This window comes from Rattus norvegicus, chromosome 9 (genome assembly GCF_021556685.1).
Source record: "Rattus norvegicus strain SHRSP/BbbUtx chromosome 9, alternate assembly SHRSP_T2T, whole genome shotgun sequence".
Lineage (NCBI taxonomy): Eukaryota > Metazoa > Chordata > Mammalia > Rodentia > Muridae > Rattus > Rattus norvegicus.
In genome coordinates, this window is record NC_141542.1 from 18,235,324 (window position 1) to 18,257,939 (window position 22,616).

Consider the following 22,616-nt stretch of genomic DNA (forward strand, 5'->3'; position numbering starts at 1 on the left):
AAGGTTCTTAAGCGTGAAGAGTTTGAGATTACTCCTTTATTTACCAGAATACATCCAATTTACTTGATAGTAACCAGATGCAGGTAGTCAATATATACAGTCTATATCCTTATCAAAATAGAAAACAAAATGAACAAAACAACAACAACACATAAATAACAAATCTTCAAATGAATAGAAGGAAAACCAAATAACAAAATAATCAAAACTCAAGCAAACTTTAAATAGAGGAATTGCACTAAGCATTCTTTTGCTGCTCCTTTTGCAGAATTGGCTTATAGCCTGTGGCTTGCCTTGGAGACATAGTAGACAAGCAGTTACTGATGGTAATAATATTTTCAAGAGAAGTGAAAGTAGGTCTGTTTTGTTGGAGTGGGGGTATTAAGGAAAAAGCCTACCAATACTGAGTATAAATGATATTACAGACTTTGTTTCATAGTCTGTCCAATGTTGTGAACTGATCTCCATGAAACTCTTCTGGATGACCCATCAGGACAAGTACAAATTTTCACGTGCACAATCTTTCTGGATGACCAGCAGCTCTTGATTGATGTGCATCAACACTTCTCTGACTTCCTCCAAAAGTATACACTTGCTGGAGAGAGCTGAGGTGAAAGTAAGGCCTATTCAATCCAAAGAAGTTAAACTAAAGGAGGAAAATGCAGTCCACAATTGTGATGGACATTACAGATGAGATACAATAGTGGTGTATTTGCTGTGCACACTTAGTTCTCCTCCTGTAGCTCTTCTCTCCAAGAAAGATCTTGTCCTGGTCTGTGTCATGTTCGAGTTTCTGCTGGAGAACTTCAGACCTAGCAGAGCAAGGGAAAAAGGTTTAGTGAGTGGTTGTCAATTCAGCTCTCCCTCTTACATCAGCTCTGTTCAGTTGGACAATCCAGCATGACCTGTCAGCTGAGGTCAGTCCCTGCATCCCCAAGTGTCATAGAGTACCTGGGCTTGGATTTATATCTCGGCTTTTCAAACTGCTAGAATTTGAACTGTGGAATATGCACTGTACTGCGGTTAAGAGAAAAATGAGCATATTTTGTCACTGGTCCAGGTTAATTATATTGAATAATAACATTGTAGCTGGGTCTGAATCTGAGTTCAAGAATGGTATGAGCAACCTAGAATACCATGTGGATTCCTTCTGGAGAACATGTCCAGAAATGTGGTGAAAGTTCTGATTATGTTAGCACTGAAGGAACCTGCGTAGGTTCAATTTGTAACCACTGAATCTGCAAATACACAGAGAAGCCATCTCACTTCAAATCCATTCTCACTGAACAGATCCTGTAATCACTGAGAATGTGCTCACAGCAAATCCTCACAGCATACACAAGGAACAGTAAAGTTTATTGTGATGGAGATACATAACAGCACCCCTGTAAGACTATGCTTATTGTAATGCAATTTGTGAGACGACAGAAGAGAAAATGTTCTCAGATCTTATCAGAGAGTTAACAGGAAGAAAGAAGTACAAAATACAAAGAAATCCTGAGGATTATACATATCCTGTCATGGACAAAATTGACATAAACTGTACCAGAACAATACTCTGGGTAGTTCTTTAGGTGACCGAAGGTGAAAACCTTGTCAGTGATCAGCCATCCAAAAAGGATAGTTATATAGGGACAGGAAATCCAATTGGCTTCTGCCAGTCTGTGTTCCTGCCTGATCTCAAAAATATCAGAATGCTTCTACAATGTTCCTCCCAAGCCACTTTCCTGGTTGATCGGTTCTTTCTGCTTCAGAATGTCCTGCATTCTTTCATCTAATCCTTCCTTATTCTGGTCATCAGATGAGTGTACTGTCAGTGGAAGCATGCATGCATGTGTGCACACACAAACACATACACAGACACACAGACACACTAATACTAACTCGCAAACACACAAGCCATTTGTGTTTACACAATATAAACATAGTACATTGCAGTGTTTACTTTCCCTTTTAATGCTTAATATAATGATTCCCCAGGATACTCTGCAGGCCTAAAAACAAATGTTGAGTGGGTTATGAACATAGTGGTCATAGCCTATAGACAGCTCAGTCAGTGATGTGCTGTCCTCCCATAAACCGACATAGAATCAGGGTTCTTTCCCTATTACCAATCTGGCTTAGCAAGTTTCCAAGGCTGTGCAGAGCAGTCTTGTTTCCCAGCACATGATCATATGTTGGTGGTGGACTAGACTCCTGTTCTTGTTCACTGTTTCAGACTTTCCCCATAGTGTGCAGCTTCTTCTAATAGGAGCTCTCTTTACCATACCCTGAGTGACTTCATGCCCAAAGCTATGCCCCCAGAATCATAGGAAATCTCCATAACCAGGATCCATATGAACAATGTTTCTACCTATTATGTGATTGTGTCACAGATATTTGGGGTAAATAAATAAATGCTTACATGGATTATCTCACACTGAGTCATAATCCATTGAAAGGCTCCAACCTCTCATACAGTTTCCCTCCTTGGACCACTACAACCCAGATGTGCTCTAGTTGCACACCTATTCTTTTCTCTGGGATCTCTGGGTCAACTAAGACTTCTGTTCCACTTAAAGAACATGGCTTCTCACAGGCCTTTCTGATCGTCCACTAACAGACCCGTCTGAATTTCATCATTTCTCCTAACTCCATTAAGGCTGAAATTAACTGAGAGAAAATGATGTTGATTGACAGCACTTGCAGAATGCTACACAGATAACATAGGGGAGTGCTTTAGATTATCTGTGCACCTAAAGGGGCTCCTGAAACTGCCCTGTTCTTGCACCACAGCATAGGTATGGGGCTTTTGCTGGATGATGATACAACTCCAAGCAACTCAAATTCTCAATGAATAAAATCCAAGCCAAACTCCCAGCGGAAACTGTAGTGTGCCAAGGTAGCTGGAAAGAAATGGTAGCAGGCAATGTGGAAAGCAACCTTGGAGAAGACACAGTGAGTGACACAACCTTCCAGTGGGCTTTCACCATTCACAAAGGACAGAGAAGGACCATAAATCAATGGATTTTATAAAGCAGCCCCCCTTACCTCCATGTACTCCATTCCTTTGATGTGCTTCAAAGGATTTTGATGCAGACCAGTCATTTTTCCCTAATCACTTGAAAATCTAACTTTACACGTGTTTTGGGTTCTTTTGCTGTACAGAGCTAGGTGGAGATTCCAAGTGATTGGGGTGCTATATTTGATATTCATGAAGGCAAAGTGAACTCTTAGATTCTTTTTCTCATGAAACAGGGCAATAGAGACTCACCTGTGCAATTATGCACAGGGAAACACACACACACACACACATACATACATACACACACACATACACACACACACACACACACACACACACACACACACACACACACACACACAAAAGAACCCATACTAGAAACACTTGGAAAATCATCCAGAATTAAACCCAAAACATGAGCATAAACATGCTGAGCCACAGCTGGTACACACAAACAGACACACACACACACACACACACACACACATACACACACTCACACAAACAGAGAGTCACATATACACACCCTAACACACACTCACAGACACACTCACACACACTCACAAACACATACACACATACACACACTCACACACACATACACACACTCACACACACATACTCTATCACACACCCATACAGACACACACACAAACAAGCACAAACAGACACACACACACACACACACACACACACACACACACACACACCCCAAAAATCGCAAGTCGGCAGAAAACAATGAAGATCCCATCATACTGGAGGAACAACATAATATAGACTATTCAAAGCAGGTATTTTAAGAGAGAATCACTACTCAGCCATTTTTCCTGAGAGGAACAAAAAGGCCTAGATAGCACTCTTCTTGATGAGAATGGGGGTAGATAACTCTGTTCTTGAAGTCTCAAATCTCTCATGCCAATTGTCAGGTTTTGAGAACACCTTTCCACATCCCTGCTTTTCCAAGCATCTACAGAGTATAACGTCAAGATATGAACCCTCCAGCAACACTCGAACAAAACAGGACTGACATGCTGCTACTCTTTCTCTGTCAGGTACCATGATTTAGGAAGCATGAAGAGATGGTCTTGATATACAGGGAAAATGGTGGAGAAAGAACAAATCCACCAAAAGATGACAATGACAACCATTTCTTTGGCATTTCCACCAGGCTCTCCTCCTTCTAAACTATTTAGTTCCTGGAATCTCACAGGACCCCTGCAAAGAAAATGGGCTCTGGGCTTTTGCTTCATCCCTCAAAGCCCTGCTCTAGTCTAAAGAGGGGCTCCCACATAGCACCCTCCACACATATGGCATGTAGTGCTGTGATGTGTGATCAACCCATCTCCCTTAATAAACTGCAGATTCTCGAAGAGCAGGAGCATTTGCTTTCCAAACACGCAGTTTCTTGAAGAGGGGCTATCTCCACAGAAAGCCTTGTAAACCATCACATAAATGAACACTTGGATGAGACCTAGGTCAGGACATAGATCCCTCAATAGACAGCTACATTGGTTGTCTATGTTTATGGTAAGACATGAGGACAGCCTGACCCTGAGTCCTAACCCTACCTGCTGTTGCTTGGCACTGGGGTCACAGATGTTCATTCCGGCCTCTTCACAGAGCCTCTTTGCCTCCACAGAGGATGCTGGCAGTTCAGTCTGCTCCACCAGCAGTTTTCTCTTCTCATTCAGCAAAATCTGTATATTGTTCCTCAATTGAGCTTGTTCACGCAGGAGCTGGGAGTGCCTCACACTGAACCACAAACAAAAAATGGTAAATGCCTGCCAGCTTCTATTCGCCTGACACTCTTGCAAGTACAATCATCCCTTTAAGGGTCCTCATCCCCAGAAGTTTCTAGACTAGAGCCACAGTATACAAGTTAGCACCAATTAGAGGAGGTCAAATCCAGAGGACACATTCCCTGTGAATGAAAGTACTTCTGAAAATCCTGACACTAAGACAGTTTATATAAATCAAGGTAGAAGAAACGGTCCATAAGGGAGCTCATATGTCCATAGTATGCTGAAACCATCTGCAAGTAGAGGTCAAATCCCCTCTGAGGGAGGATAGAAGACCCAATAGCTATATAGTCTTTCCATGTGTTTCTCATGGATCACAGATCTTTAAATCTCCTGTCAGAGTCCTAGAAATTCAGAGTTCATTGATATTCCCATCATGGTGCAAACCTTTTCTATCTAGAGGATCCTTATTGGGGAAAATAACAATTGGAGGTTCTTCTACACCCTTCACATGTAGGACAACTGAGTCCAAGAGCTACAAATCTAAGACCCTTGCCAGGAGGCAGGCTTCTTGTTAAGAGTCAGACACCATGGAACCAGAGCCCTGACTTTTGTTCAAAGTCATACAGGACAGAAGCATTCCCTGCCTAGTGCTGGGTTCTCATCTCTGTCAGCGACTCACCGGTAAGAACTGTTCACTTGTATGAGCTCCTTGTACCTCTCCATGGCATCACTTATTGAGTTGGTCATCATTTGCATAGCCATCATTCTCATCTCATGTTTGGATTGAAGTACTGGCAATTCGACATCCAGTCTGGGTTAGGTCATGGTCAAAGGAACAAATAATGTTTTGAACTCACGATTTCAGAATTAGGAGAAATGTAAATAAAAAATATATAATAAAAAAGTTCAAATTCAAGGAATGGTAGAAGGGAAGAAATTGGCAAATTCAAAAACCAGACCAAAACCCAACAGTGAGACTCAATCCACAGAAAATATTTCCATGTAAATAAGCAAATTTTGTTTTGAAATAAGGACTCCTTAAAAGCCTGGGGAGATATGGTTCTGCAAAGACTTACTATATAGGAGTGGGCAGAGCCTGAGACCTGCTTGTTTGGAATAACAACTGTCAAGAATTTATTCCCACAGTGACCCTTTCTAGGTCACAATAAACCATCACTGGATAGTTAAAAAAATAAAAAATTAACGATCAAAGCAGGTAAAAAAAATTAGGTGAAATCAGACTGTTCTCTCAATTACTTAAACCCAGTATATAGCACAAACTTGCTCCTTTGAAGTAGTTGTACTGATTAAACTTATTATCCTGGGCACAGGAGAACAGAGCCACGGTACCAGTTGGAGGGACCTGACCTTCAAGAGCTGGCCAGGTGAGCATGATGGAATTGACTAGTTCAGGAAGAAGATTCCTCCAGTCTGTGCCACAGCTTTAGGCCCAAGAGAAAGCTGTGATGACATTTCTCTTGTTTTGAAAGCAGGTATACTCAATCCTTGGTTTCTATCGTTACATGAATTCTCAGAGGGCATAACTATGTTTGACAGGGTAGAGGATTTATAGCACCTCCTCCCCTCAGGAGAGTCCTGGGTGCCACCAAGGTATACAGAAGGAGCAAAGTGCTCTGTTGATCAGTGTGGGCCTCCACGTACTCATCACTATCATGACCTGCAAACTGTTGATCAAACAAATCCTCAGACCCCATCAAAGGTCCCAGACCTCCTGATCCTGAGTAAAACACCACATATACGTCCACATACACACATAGCAACCCATATCCAAACACATTTAGAATGCCAACTACATCCATGGAGGTGCCATAGAATCAGTGTATAATGAACAAATTCAGAGGAAAGAGTGATGACGTGCAGGCATTTCATTCACACACACAGTTGCAGCAAGTGTGACCAGGTCCTTCCAGCTGCTGACAGAACCAACGCTAATCCAAGGAGCTCAGGGTCAAGTACAAAAAGGCTGACCCTAAACACACAGCACCTAGCTCATCTCAAAGGTAATGCCTGCCAAGGCTCCTTCAAATCCAGCATGAGAGGTGAAACTCTCTCGTGCTATGAGGAAATCTCGGGTTAGCAGAAAGAGAGCACAAGAATGTGAACAGGTTACTGGGCATAATGACTACCTGTGGTCCCAATCATCATAGATATAAAGGTCCAGGATTTGGTAAAGTTCATCCCTCTCGAATTGACACTTCTGGATTTCAAATTTGAGTTCCTCCAGTTCCTTTAGAAGCTCCTCTTGCTTGCTGATGACACTTTGGGATGATGCCTTCCTACCAAAACCTGTAGATAGATAAACCCTAGTGAATTTGCATATTTGATGGCCCACAGGCAGAAAAGATCATTCTGAATCCCAAAAGGAGGTTCAGGAAGGGGAAATAGTAGCGACTGGGTGAATCCCTGGAAGAGGAGAAAAGCTTTCTTAAAGGTGGATTTTTAAGCTATGTCCCTCTTCCCAACCTCTAATGCCATACACGTGCCACACTCACTATTACTGGACCCCTCACCCTGAACAGTATAACCTGACTGATACATAAACATCTGGGACATTGTTGTCTCATATCAGATGTGGTGCAGTTAATCCTGGAGTTCATAATGCTTAGCACCATCAAGCTCTAATCATCTGTGTTGCAGCTCAAAGTGTCTGAGAACTCAATTCATGACTAGGGGTGCATCCTTCCTTGTTCTCGCCATCAGACACTTATGTAACCTACAGTAATCTAGAGGATGAAGTGCTTCAACTCCCAACCATGGATGGTCACATTGTTAATCTCACAGTGCCTCCTCCTGCCATTCATTGACACTCACATTTAAAAAGCTTCAAGAAAAGACACTGAAGGCTTACCACTTCCTGGCTTTCTCTCAAATTAAAGTTTGGAACTCCTGACTCTTGGTTTGCCTTTGAGAAATCCCAAGGCTCCTGCTTGTAAGGCCTAGTCTTAGAAGGCACATCTCAAACCTACCTCCTTGAGGATGTTCCCCAACTCTGCCCAGGACTCACCAAGCCTTCCGCAGAATGATTTCCTCCTTCCTGTTTCACTAGAGAGGGGGTCAGCTTCCCTCTGACCTGGTGTGGTCTCTCCTTGATCTCCCCTTTCCTTCCGAAATAGCCTGAGCAGCTGGCGAAACATGCCTGCTTGTGAACCCAAAGGGAACTGAAGTAATATCCCAAAGGCAGTTGGTGTCACCACAACACTGGTGACATCACTGAAGATTCTAGGGATCTCTTAGATACAATAGAGTGTCCAGTGAAGGGCTTACTGATGATGTCACTGGAAAGTTCTATGGCCTACCTACTAACCAGCTCTCCACAAAGTGATGAATTTCTCGGGGACCCTTTCCTCCAGTCTCCCATGTGTCACTGGGAATACCATTTGGCAACCTCTATTTCAAAGCTAGATATGTCTCTCTGCTTCATTAGAAGTCAACAATGCTTTTGCTGGGGAGAGTTGCTTACAACCCTGAATTGGAGAACAGATTTTTCTTAGCACCCAAATCTCTAGGGGCCAAGGAGGGGGCAGTTTTTTCTTAAAAGTAAATCTACTAGCCGAGACAATGCATGTGACATACATTTCGATTCTTAAGCTTTTCCCTTTTTGTGGAGGCCAATATGTTTCTTCTATACCTCTGAGTGTATAAAACCGAGAAATAGTTGATTAGTGTGCAGTCCTTGACAGCTGACATTGTTTCCAATTACATATCCATGTATTTCACAAAATCAATGGTCTATAATCCTATTTTTTTTTGCAATAAAAACTCCTTTTTCTTGGGAACATAGAGACCAACTACAGGGCATATATAAAATAATAAATTTCTTTCCCTTTTATATATTAAGTAGGGCATTCTCCCTTTCTCAAATATAACAAGACAATTAAATTGGATATCAGTGAGCAAATGTCAACTTGGAGCTTGTGTTACTACATTGTAACTATATAGCCATCACTTCTCCAATATCATTCGTCCTGAATAGGCAAGTCTAGTCATGAGAATATTGGGGGCTGCACCATGATCCTTTACTCCTACTAAACATAAGAATCAGGAGGATGGGAAGGGAGTGGAATGGCCTCAGTTCAGGTTGAACCTCAATCTTAATGGGTCCATAAGTTGAGGAGGGAGTCCATTTGGCATTGTGATATATGGATTCTGTCTTCTTATCATAGGTGTTATAATTCTACCTGAATGTGTGCTATAATGCCACCCCACCTCACAGATGTAAGAGTGAAAATCATGTTTGACCTTTCTGGGAAGAGCTCTGCCTTTTACTACCATCTAGAGTTATACAACATCACTTTACAAAGCTCAGAAGAGAGGGGTGCAGATGTGCACCCCTTAGATGTTGAGGATCTTTTCTTCTAATTAAGGCACTTGTTTTTCCTATGTAATTCTTCCCTTGCTATTTTACTAATGGTGGCTGACTTCTTTCCTGGCCTGAGGTAAACTGGAGTCCAATCTTTTGGATTACTGAACCTTCTATTTTTGAGATGACAGGCCCACCAAGGGTCCTACTGCATACAGAAGGTGTGAATAAGTCTCATGGGTTGGAGTAAGTTAAAAACGTCTGTGACAACAAAGAACTGATTAAGAAAACAAGAGACCAGCTGCTCATCAAGATCACAGTTGTATGATAGTAAGAAAATGTGAATAGGGCATCAGGTGAAAAGATAAATTAATTAGGAGTTCACAGGCCTAGAAGGGTTAACCTTTCAGTGGAGCTGCCATTCTTTCTGCCATTCCTCGCCCTCTGCCACAGGACCAGAGACTTACCCAAACAACTGGCTGGCCTTGCCAAAGACCTGGCAGGGCTTCTCCCTGTAGAATAGGAAATGCAGAGTCCATGAGGACTCACCAAGAGGTCTCCTCCACACAGGTTCCTTGTTGTCAAAGGGAAATGTTCCTGCAGAATCCTGCCATGGCAGCAGGAATTTCAACCTGGCTGCTCTTAGGTCCAGGTCACTGGATGCAGGCCTGAGGCCCAGGGGTATCTGGGGAAAGAAGCAGCAGGCACTACCTCACAGCTCTCTCTTTGTTGGATGCAACTGCTAGGACTGTGATGGGATTTTTGTTTCTTGGGATGTTTATTAGAAATACCTACAAAGCTGATTAAAGTTGTAACATGTCTTCATACCGAGCATGCAGAATGTTTTTACATCGTTGTTGTTCCTGTTTTATGTTTAGATTTTGTTCTTTAAACCCCTCAGGAAATTTCCCTGTGCTTAGAATGTTAAGCACATGCTCAGGAGGGATCGATTATTCAAGTTAGGCAAAGCTTTTGTTCTCCCCATCCACTCCACAGATGATGCCATTACTTACTTTCAAATAAGAAAACAGTCATAGAGAAGTAAATTAACCTGTAAGCTATCACAGAAGAAACACATCATGATTGTGGAATGGCACCGCAGTATTTTGAATTTCCTAAGTTATTTTTATTTGAAACTTTTTTATTGGATTTTTTGGGTACATTTCATTTTTTTAAATCCTTAAAGGTATCTTTTATTCCGCTCGTCCCATTTAAAAGGTGGAATTTCACCTGTGATTGTTAGTCCAGATAGTTTGGTAAATGGCTTAGATATCACCTTCGCCTAGTTTCCTTGGCATAAGCTGTGTTAGAAGCAGGCTCAAAGGTTCAGGACTCAACAAATAATGAATTCCACTACATCTGGATACCTAGCCTCACACACAGGAAGGGACTGTATTTCCATTCACTATTTAAAAAAAAGATGCAATTCAGTAACATGTAAAAAATTTCTCACATATATTAAAGTGTTTACCATGGTCATACAGTTTTTCAAATACCTGGCATTCAACTTTTTCCAAGTCCTAAAATTTCTTTCTTATTCACATTTTCTTTTTTTCTTGATTATTTCTTACTATTATTATCATTTTTTAAAATTTTGGTTTTTAATAGATATATACTTTTTATTTACATTTCAAACCTTATTCCCTTTCCCAGTTTTTGGTCCATAAGCCCCCCTCCCGGGACCCTTCTCCATATGTATGGTCCCACAATCCACGCCCCTTGAAACCCTTCCCGGACATTCCCCTGCACTGAGGGTCCAACCTTGTTAAGAACAAGGGCTTCCCCTTCCACAGGTGCCCCAACAAGTCTATTCTCTCCTACATATGCAGTTGGACCCCTGGGTCAGTCCATGTATAGTCTTTTGCTAGTGGTTTATTTGGTTGGCATTGCTGTTCTTATGGGGTTGCAAGCCCTTCAGCTCTTTGAATCCTTCCTCTAATTCCCATAAAGGGGGTCCTGTTCTCAGTTCAGTAGTTTACTGCAAGCACTGACCTCTTTATTTGACATGCCCTGGATGTGTCTCTCAGGGGAGATGCATATCCAGTCCCTTTCAGTAAGCACTTTTTAGCTTCATCAATCTTACCTAGTTTTGGTGGCTGTATATATATGGGCCACATGTGGGGCAGACTCTGAATGGCTTTTCCTTCAGTCTCTGCTTTAGATTTGGCCTCCATATCTCCTTAGTGCTCATGTCTTCGAGACTCTTCCCTACTTTTTATCTATTACTTTCAGTGTATCTGGTTTGATGTGGAGGTCCTTGATCCACTTGGACTTAAGCTTTGTACAGGGTAATAAGAATGGGTCAACTTGCATTCTTCTACATGTTGACCTCCAGTTGAATCAGCACCATTTGTTAAAAATACTATCTTTCTTCCATTGGATGTTTTACCTCCTTTGTCAAAGATCAAATGACCATAGGTGTGTGTTCATTTCTGTGTCTTCAATTATGTTCCCCTGATCTGCCTGTCTGTATGCCAATACCATACAAACTATTGCTCTGTAATACTGCTTGAGGTCAGAGATGGTGATTCCCCCAGAAGGTCTTTTATTGTTGAGTATAGTTTTGCTATCCTGGGTTTTATGTTATACCAAATGACGGCAAATTGCACTTTCTACCTTTATAAAGAATTAAGTAGGAATATTGTTGGTGATGGCATTGAATGTGTAGATTGCCTTTGGCAAAATGGCCATTTTTTACCATATTCATCCTGCCAATCTTTGAGCATGGGAGATCTTTCCATCTTCTGAGATCTTCTTCAGTTTCTTAGGAGATTTGAAGTTCTTGTCATACAGATTTTTTACTTGCTTGGTTCAAGTAACAGCAAGTTATTTTATATTATTTGGGACTATTGTGAAGGGTGTCATTTCCCTAATTTCTTTCTCAGCCTGTTTACCCTGTGAGTAGAGGAAGGCTACTGAATTGTTTGAGTTAATTTTATACCCGGACAGTTTGCTGAAATTGTTGATCAGGTTAAGTAGTTCTCTGGTGGAATTTTGGTGTTGCTTAAGTAGACTATCATATCATCTTCAAATATTAGTGTTTTGACTTCATCCCTTCTAATTTTTATCCCTTTGACCTACTTTCATTGTTTGATTGCTATGGCTAGGACTTTAAGTACCATATTGTACTTAAGTAGGGAAAGAGTGGACAGCCTTGTCTAGTCCCTGATTTTAGTGGGATTCCTTCAATTTTCTCAGTTTAGTTTGATATTAGCTACTGGTTGGATGTATTTTGCCTTTTCCTATCTTTAGATATGGGCCTTGAATTCCTGATCTTTCCAGGACTTTATTAATGAAAGGTTACTGAATTTTGTCAAATGATTTCTCAGCATCTAATGAAATGATCATGTGGGTTTTTTTCCTATGAGTTTGTTTATATGGTGAATTTTGTTGATGGATTTCTGTATATTAAACCATCCCTGCATCCTTGCCATGAGGCCAACTTGATCATGATGGATGATTGTTTGGATGTGTTCTTGGACTCAGTTTGCAAGAATTTTATTGAGCATTTTTTTCATCAATATTCATAAATCAAATTGGTCTGAATTACTCTATCTTTGTTGTTTCTTTGTGTTGTTTAGGTATAAGAGTAATTGTGGCTTTATAGAAGGAATTTGGTAGTGCTCTGTCTGTTTCTATTTTGCGGAATAATTTGGGCAGTATTGGTATGAAGTCTTCTATGAAGTTCTGATAGAATTCTGCACTAAATCCATCTGGTTCTGGGCTCCTTTTGGATGGGAGATGTTTAATAACAGTTTCTATTTCTTTATGAGTTATGGGGTTGTTTAGATGGTTTATTTGTTCCTGATTTCACTGTGGTACCTGGTATCTGTATAGAAAATTGTCCATTTCCTCCACATTTTCCAGTTTTGTTGAATATATGTTTTTGTAGTAGGATCTGATGATCTTTTTAATTTCTTCAGAATTTGTTGTTATGTCTCCCTTTTATTTCTGATTTTATTAATTTGGATATATTCTCTGTGACCTCTGGTTAGTATGGCTAAGTGTTTATTTATCTTGTTGATTTTCTCAAAGAACCAGTTCCTGGGTTTGCTGATTCTTTTGATCCTCGGTTTTGTTTCTTCTTGTTTGATTTCAGCCCTGAGTTTGATTATTTCCTGCCTTCTACTCCTCTAGGGTTTATTTAATTGTTTTCTAGAGCTTTGAGGTGTGCTGTCAAGCTGCTTAGATATGCTCTCTCTTGTTTCTTTTTGCAGGCACTCAGAGCTATGAGTTTTCCTCTTAGCGCTGCTTTTATTGTGTCCCATAAGTTTGGGTATGTTGTATCTTCATTTTCATTAAATTCTAAGAAATCTTTAATTTCTTTCTTATGTCTCCAATGACCAAGTTGTCATTGACTTCAACTTCCACGTATATGTGGGCTTTCTGTCCTATTTGTTGTTATTGATCAGCAGCCTTAGTCCGTGGTTTTTTGAAAGGATGCATGGGATTATTTCTATCTTCCTGTACATGTTGAGGCTTCTTTTGTGACCGATAATATGGTCAATTTTGGAGAAGGTACCATGAGATGCAGAGAAGAAGGTATATCCTTTGGTTTTAGGGTGGAATGTTCTATAAATATATGTTAAATTCATTTGTTTCATAACTTCTGTTAGTCTTTCTATGTCTCTGTTTAATTTCCATTTCCCTGATCTGTCCATTGATGAAAGTAGGGTGTTTAAATCTCCTACTATTATTGTTTGGTGCAATTTATGATTTTTTTAGAAAGGTTTCTCATTGTTTAGGGACACAACTGCTATATACTTGACAAATACAGCAATAACCCAGAACATCCGCAGGAAGCCTGTGACCATTGGCCACATGAGGATGACTGTCTTTCAAAATTCATCATGATTTTTGGTAAGATCTTCCATGTCAGTGGCTTGGCTTCCCACAAACATGGTCCAGTTGTCTAGAATCTACTCCATGGACAGCATCTCATGCTTGTTTTTGTCTGACTCATACACCAGATGCCGGGCTTCAGCCTTTGCATGGTCATAGTCCTGAGGAAGGATCCAATGGTGAATCTCATCCTAGTCCAGCTTCCCATCCTTGTTCAGATCTGGCAAATCATTGAACTGCTCCCCAGACAAAACCCAGTCTGTCTCAGGGCAATTGTCCTCGTGAGAAAAAGATGTCCACAATGTACTCATCCTGGTCCACAAAACCATCCCCGTTCTTGTCGATATCCTCCAGGGTTTCCAGAACTACAATCTCCTTCATATGTTCTAAATCCTCTTAGTGCAGAAAAGCAATGAACCAGTCCTGAGTAGCTGTCAGGTCACCTTCAAGGCCTTAAACCTCCTCTCATCTCGTGGAGGCACCTTTTTAAAGTTGTGATCATCACAGCCGTCTTGGAAATCAACAAGGTGTCCCAGGGAGTAGCCATAGGTGGCCTGCTTGTATTTTTCCCAGGATATTTTACAACTATGTCCCTATCATAATCCTTCCAGGGTTTAGCCACATTATGGTAGATGTATCTTTTTTGTACCTGTTTGATCCAAACTTTCAGGTCTTCAGTAGTAACAAGGCCACGTCCATCACTGTCAATTGGGTCAACAATTTTCCCCAGCCTCTCCTGCTCTCGTCCAGGCTTAGCTATCAAAGGTCTTGGAGTCCTCCTTGCCCAGGAAGACCTCATGATCGTACATGATGCTGTGCTTGTCATCTGGTGGCCACTGGCCCAGCTCTGAATCCGGACAAACCATGTGCTCCTTGCTCATCATGCTCTTGGCCCTGAACGCCAAGTCCAGTGCCAGGAGCAGCCCATGGAGAGTCCCAGGCTGACACCATGCACCACTGTCTGGATCAAAGGGAGGCAGCAGGGAAGTAGGGGCTCAGAGCAGCTTATCCGCTGTCCCTTCCCCAGAGAGGGCTTTTGTTACATTTCAAATGTTATCCCTTTTCCTGGTTTCCCATCCACAAAACCCCTTATTAATACCTCCTCCCCCTTCTACTATGAGGGTGTTACCACCCACCCAACCACCCAGGCCTACCTGCCTCCCTGTTCTGATTTCCCCTACACTGGGGCATCAAGCCTTGACAAGACCAAGGGCTTCTCCTCCCATTTGTGCCCAAGAAGGCCATCCTCTTCTACATATGCAGCTGTAGCCATGGGTCTGTCTGTCCATGTGTACACATTGGATGGTGGTCTCAGTCCTGGGAGCTCTGGGTGTTTCTTATTGTTGTTCTTATGGGGCTGTACACCCCTTCAGCTCCCTCAATCCTTTCTCTTACTCCTCCATTGGGGACCCTGCTCTCAGCCAAATGGTTGGCTGCAAGCATCTGCCTCTGTATTTGTCAAGCTCTTTACCCCACTCTTTTGAGCAGATCACCACAGAACAATGAAGATGTATTGTCTTGGCGTGATGATGTACAGACACATAGATGATTTCTTAATTCTTAATGATGGTTCTATAAGAATTCCTAAAATTAGATTAGTATTTTAAGTTTTTAAAATAGGACTGCTATTATGTTTCTCTGGTAATCAAAATTGCATTGAGAACCCTGCCATTCTTAAAGTGTCATGAGTGAATCGCTTCTGCAATACCAAGCAGGCATCTACAAATTATAGCCCATCCTAAGAGGGTATAAACCAATTAACCAAAGTTCATAAAAAGAGAACTAATGATTTACTATAGGTGCAAGGACTGAACATAAATAATTGACGGGATTTGCCTATAGGTAATGTTCCTTATTCTTTTCTCATAAAAATTACAGCTTTTAACTCTCCATGAATTTGCAGAGCTAGTGACAGCTGGTGATGGTTTATCCTGATGATTACTCTTCATGGATATGCATGTAAACATTCTCTGTCGTAAACTGATTATCCAACTTATGATTTGAATTCCTGTGCAAACTTGTGGTGAACTTTTCACCATGTGATGCTGTGTTCAGAAAGATATACAAATGCTGCAGACAAAGAGAGAGAAAGCTTTTTAGACAGAACTGAGCTGAAGAGAACAGAACTCAAGAAGAACTTAGAAGTAAAGGCATAGCGTTGAGAGTAAGGCATTGAGAGTAAGGAAATTATTGTGTCATAAGAGCAAGAGGAAAGGAGATAAGAAGAAGAGAGCAAGGAGAACTTTTTAAGCCATACTTTATGGAGGCAAACTTTTGTCTTTTAGGAAAACTGAAGAACTTAGAAATAAAGGTTAAAATCACTGCTCTTCAGCCTTCAGCCTGGCTCACTGGCTAGCCTCTGCTCTTCAGTCAGGCTCAGTGGCTAGCCTCTGCTCTTCAGTCAGGCTCACTGGCTAGCCTCTGCTCTTCAGTCAGGCTCACTGGCTAGCCTCTGCTCTTCAGTCAGGTTCACTGTCTAGCCTCTGCTCTCAGTCAGGCTCACTGGCTAGCCTCTGCTCTTCAGTCCAGCTCACTGGCTAGCCTCTGCTCTTCAGTCAGGCTCACTGGCTAGCCTCTGCTCTTCAGCTGGGCTCACTGGCTAGCCTCTGTTCTTCAGTCAGGCTCACTGGCTAGCCTCTGCTCTTCAGTCAGGCTCACTGGCTAGCCTCTGCTCTTCAGTCAGGTTCACTGTCTAGCCTCTGCTCTTCAGTCAGGCTCACTGGCTAGCCTCTGCTCTTCAGTCCAGCTCACTGGCTAGCCTCTGCTCTTCAGTCAGGCTCACTGGCTAGCCTCTGCTCTTCAGCTGGGCTCACTGGCTAGCCTCTGTTCTTCAGTCAGGCTCACTGGCTAGCCTCTGCTCTTCAGTCAGGCTCACTGGCTAGCCTCTGCTCTTCAGACTAGCTCACTGGCTAGCCTCTGCTCTTCAGTCAGGCTCACTGGCTAGCCTCTGCTCTTCAGACTGGCTCACTGGCTAGCCTCTGCTCTTCAGTCAGGCTCACTGGCTAGCCTCTGCTCTTCAGTCAGGCTCACTGGCTAGCCTCCGTTCTTCAGACTGGCTCACTGGCTAGCCTCTGCTCTTCAGTGAGGCTCACTGGCCTATGGGGCCCTAGCACATCGCTTAACCATCTGCTCATGACTGCCTGACCACACTGACCACCTGACCGCCCTGACTTCTTAAAGTTGTCCTCTAGAAAGAGGACAAGAAACCAAAGAGAAACACCACAGGGACCTTTTCCAATGGGCTTTTTTCAACCTTTAGTACTTTCGTTATTTCTTTAAAAAAGTGAAATATAATTTCTGCTATTCATATGGCCAAGAGAGCTGTGCAGTAGTCATTGCTTTATGGAATTTGGTGCTAAATCAAAAGATTCCTTTATTCTATTACGATGTTATCTGTTTGCTGTACGATGTATGTTTAGAAAACACAACACTAAATTCCTAAATCTAGATGTTTTAAGACATCGGCTCATGGACAAACATAATTGCTTACCTATCTAGACTGGCCTTTTTTGCTATACTGCAGGTACAATCAATTTTCCACACTACTTCCATGATTTTCAAGAATGATTAAGAGTAAAATAAGTTGAACATAATGGCCAGAAAGGGGGTTCTGTCAAGTTGTCTTATATTGGACAAGATACCAAACTTTGACTGGTAAGCCTAAAACCACCTGTTCCCAAAACTAACAGAACTTACAGAAAATACATACTTTCTTATCATTCCTCCTCCCCAATGGTCAGTGATTTATTGAGCACCTACTACAATCCTAGCCCTGTGCATCTAAGGGTGTAATGGTGAATAAAAACTTAATAAAAAGCCTCAGTAAGGAATAAAGAAAAATGAAACATAACTTTGAAACTCAGAATTCAATATAAGCAAAACCACCATTTCTTTAACTGGTGATATCTGAAAACTTCATCATTTTTTCCATGGGCTTCTACAGTAATGATACTCAGTCTTGATTTTGTAAGTCACAAAAAGCAAGTCACACTTCTTTCTTGGCTCCCACAACTGTCAAAGAGTACAGAACTGTCACTGTCCATTTTGCTTCCCTATCAATCCTGCTATGGATGGTAATGAATTCCAGACTTTTCAATGTGAAAACAGGCCACCACTTGAGGGCAAAGGTTATTAAAATTACCCAAACCGGTATATTCTCTAAAATTTTCACATAGCATTTTACTGATATCACAATGCAAATTCACCACAAATATTTAACCAATGAAAATATTGAATAGCTCTGCAAATAGGAGCGATAATCATATATACTTGAAAACAACTATTATGGAAACAAAGGACGTACTAGGAGAAAAGATACATCACTAAAAGCTACACAAGCAGCAAAAAAAGACACTACATTTCTTGGTTTGAAAGTTAGGTGATACACTTGATCTTTAAAGACAGGCAATGTATTTGATCTTTAAGCCCTTCAACTGTGCCCTGTCCACATAGAAACTGCAGTAGATGACAATCTTTTGTAAGATTTATTTATTTATATGTGAGACAATGCAGCTGTCTTCAGACACACCAGAAGAGGGCATCAGTACTCATTACAGATGGTTGTGAGCCACCATGTGGTTGCTGGGATTTGAACTCAGGACCTCTGGAAGAATACTTGGTGCTCTTACCCACTGAGCCATCTCTCCAGCCCTCACAATGGCCTCTTACACAGCATCACTTGGTCTATTTCACTAGATGGCTCCAGGGTGATAACAGAGAAACTTTCACAGTTCCTGAGCACTTCTGAGTTCAAATACCACCAGTGCCCACTCTGTGCTGTTGGCACATTCTGACCTTCTCCTAAGGGTTGTCAGCCACAAATGGGACAGGTTAGCCCCAGACAGCATTCACTGCCCAATCCTAAAAACCCCCTCGATTCTGAAAAAGCCACATTCCATGCTTGCTCCATATTTGTGGAAGCCAAATGGTTGATCTGGCTCAAGGCTCTACTTTTCTTAGCTCATCAACTTTCTTTTTCCACTTCTTGTCACAAGAAGTATTTTTTTTATGCTGCAACTACACTGCAATGTGTGAAGGAAACCACCATCAACTCTGGGTGCCACCTCTTGAAATTTAAAATTCACAAAACAATTCGTGGCTTTCTAATCAGCACCATGGAAAATAAACAAAAACAAGCAAAACCATTCCAAAGGAACTTGCTGATCTGGAGACCTGCTCATAGCAGGTAGGAAAGAATTAAATTATGCAGAAGTGTAAGCTCTCAGAGCTTTGGAGGCTAAAAAAGAAGAAATCCCTGTTTATGTTCCCTTTCTCCAAGTAATTGAAGGAGGGTCTTTTACATCCTCCAAATACAATCTCTTGCAAGGGGCAACCAATTACAAAGTAGATCAGAAGAAATCTATTAAATAATACATTCATTGCCTGAGGTTTTAAGAAAATATTTTCCAACGATCCCCGTCCTTTAACAGCACACTCCAGATTACCTCTCCATTCTTTCCCAATGCCATGGGCTTTCCAACCCCTAATTCAGCTCTCCATACATCCCTGAACCCTCCTTTCCCCTACCAAATGGGCTCACTTTGCATTGCCTCCTTCTGCCACTGCTTTCCCAGGGCGGGGGAGGGGGGCCAGAAGGAGCCTAAGGACGGACGCGGGTCTCCTACCTACCTTGATTCTGCTGCTCTGGTGGTGCAGCCCGCCCTGCTTGCTGCTTGCTGTCCCTGGGGTCCAGACCCGAGGTCGGGCAATGGGTCCACGCAAGCGGCAGGCCTCGAGGTCCCCTGGCAGGGCTGGCCTGGGCTTTGTCCTTGGACACTGGGAGGCTGCAGTCTCCGTTGGAAACGCCGCCGCTATCATAACGCGCCCTCCCGTGGCGGAGGTGACCCCCAACGCAGCTAAGGCCCCCTTCCCTGGCCGCCTCTTCTGCTTTTTCTTTTCTTTTTTTCTTTCTCTTTTTGTTCGCGATGTGGCGCGGGAAGAACTCGCCTCCAGCAAGGAGGACATCATGCAGGCAGAATCACCTCTGGGCCCTGCCGGGGTCGGAGAGGGAGAGAGAGGAGTCAGCTTGGGCGGCGGCGCCCTGGCTGCCGGCACCTGCGGAAGGAAAACTAGCCCAGGCACGAGCGCTGCTGCCGGCACCGAATATAATGATAGAAATATTCTATATCTGCGGTGTTTCTGGCTATGGATTCTGGCTGGCTGTTTGCCTCCTGGTTTGCCTGCTGTGACTAAAGAGGCAGATTTTAGTTCTAAGTTTAGTTCAACTCAAATAGCCATGTGTGACCAGTGGGTGCCATTTGGACAGTGTAGCCACAGAAAACTGAAGCAGTGTAACCAAAGACTCACCTAGGAGTCAGTTGACCTCCTAGAAGGTGACTTGGGAAAATGTTGGCAATGATAGCCTCTTGGGGAGCTCACCTTCACCAAAAGCAAACTGTGAATCCTTTACTCTTCTGCAATAGTCATAATGCAACTGGTCTCACACCCACCCCAACCCTCACCAAAGACACTAGAGAGGGAGCTAAACCCACTGTGTGCTTTAGATTTCAGTGTAGAAAGCACTTCCTTCAAAGTGGAGCAGACTGAGATTGCCAAGTCCTTTGTGTGGCTCCAGGGACTTGGGCCTGTCATGGGTGAGGAGGAAATAAAGAATGACATTGGACACACATACATGGGGAAGGCTGGGTCCGTGGGCTGGAGAAAATGCAGCATCCCAGAAGCTCAGCATGTTTATTATATAGAGTTGGCCAGGAAGCAGGGCTGTTGCACAGGGCAGCAAGGAGGTGGGCATTACATGCAGATAAACAAGGAGGGGAGGACTATGCATATGTAACTGACAAGGGGCAGATTTAGCTAATCTCAGTAGGAGCAGTCTCTGCAGGGAGCAGTCTTCAGGCTGTAAATATCCAGATGGGGCCAGGGAGAAAGGTAGAGTAGACTTTTTCTGCACACACTATCAACACCATCCTGAGAAGGCTTTGTCATGTCTCTGAGGCTCAAGGGGCATGGGGGCCTTTCCCTTTTCCCCATGGATAAATGGCTTTGGGTCCTTGGCATGGTCATATCATGTTTACAGCACACATCCACTCAGGGCTGCACTTCCTCAGGGCTTCCTCTGTTCCCACAGTGAGATCTCAAAAGAAAAACAGAAACCAAACAAACAAAAAATGTGCTTAGTAAACTGGCTAATTCCCTAAACTGTACATATCCAGTGTCCTAAGTATAGGACTTCCTCAAAGGCTACAGAAAATCCTATGGACCTAAAATAAGCAAAAAACAAACAAACAAAAGAACCCAAAAAAAAACAAAAACCAAACAAAGACCCTTGCCCCCCACAAAAAATGAATAGGAGAAAAAATTATTAAAGGTTTTCATAGAAAATTGTTTAAGAAAACCACATGGGAATTGTACTTATAGAGTTAGTGTGCTGAGATGTGAGGCCCACTCACAGCATGCAGCATTTGGAAGTCTCAGACAACTTAACAGAAGAGCACACCTAATTATTCTTTGTGACCACTCTCCACATACTACTCACAGCTTAATACTAACCTTCATAATTGAGTTGGGGACAGTATTCACCATAGCAGATAATTGAAGCATTAGTGCACACAGACACAGACACAGACACATACACACTCATACACACAGTCACACACACACACACACACACACAAAACACACACACTCACATGCATACACACACACTCACACATACAAGCACACACTCACACACATGCACACATAGACACACAGACACACACACAAGCACACACACATACACACACACATACACACAAAACACATACAAACACACTCAGTAGCACACAAAAGAGAAATGTATATTCTATGAAGTTTCTTGGCATATTTTTATTTGTAATACTCAATGCTGGAGTATTTTTGGTTTTGCAAAAAGTGGGGGGAAAAGTCAGGCTTCATTTTCCCCCTTTTGAAATGACAGATATCTGTGTGTTAAACATACTCTGATGGCTGTCCAGGCTGCCTCGGCCTATTTGACACCATCCAGGTCACCTTGGTCAGGACAGTGTTTGCTCTTCTTATTGGCAGCTGGTTTGCATCACAAGAGATTTTCACATCCTTACCAATGTTAGAAGTTTTGTGACACAAGCAGCTTGACAAACAGTAAAATTATTGTGGTTTTGCCATTCTGGAGGACATTAAAATTTACAAGTTTTGCATATGGCTTTTTTTCTTAGCATTTAGTCCTGCTTTAGTGCTGTTCAAATGTGGCCATGCAGCCAGCATCCCTTTGCTCCAGGCTCTCAGCACCCCATTCCTGTCACTGATCTGATACATACTTGGTCCCAGAGATGGGCAGCAGAGGTATTTGACACACAGCGTCCACTCTGCTCCACTGCTTTGCTTTTTGTAAATTCTTTACAATGGCTATTTCATGATTTATTATTACTACAAACTTGACTTGACTTGATATTTTGAGATAGGATCTTATTACGCAGCCCAGGGTGGCCTTGATTTCCCAATTCTCTGGCCTTAGTCTTCCACCATTCCCTGATTCTCAGTTTGTTATTAGAGGTAGTTGAATGGCCCCATTTCCAAATCAAATGTTCTTCTGGCTTTATTATTTTGCCCTTTCCACAGACTTTTATTAATTATGCAAAGTAGATGGTGTTTCATGTTTAAATACTAGATATATTGACTCATCAGTCCCAAAGACAACTCTGTGAATTAAACACTCCTTATCATCCTCACTGTGCAGATAAGGGAATTG

General features: G+C 42.3%; 1 protein-coding gene across 4 annotated transcripts; it reads right to left on the bottom strand.

The window, feature by feature from the left end:
- Positions 1 to 21: 21 nt before the first annotated feature.
- On the bottom strand, positions 22 to 19,988 carry LOC134480486 (uncharacterized). Of its 4 annotated transcripts, none has more exon segments than NM_001447290.1 (5): positions 22 to 812; positions 4,573 to 4,756; positions 5,426 to 5,557; positions 6,894 to 7,053; positions 19,538 to 19,988. In NM_001447290.1, coding segments are annotated over 3 exon segments (282 nt in total). In that variant the 5' UTR covers positions 5,518 to 5,557; positions 6,894 to 7,053; positions 19,538 to 19,988; the 3' UTR covers positions 22 to 806.
- Between the last annotated feature and the right edge of the window lie 2,628 nt (positions 19,989 to 22,616).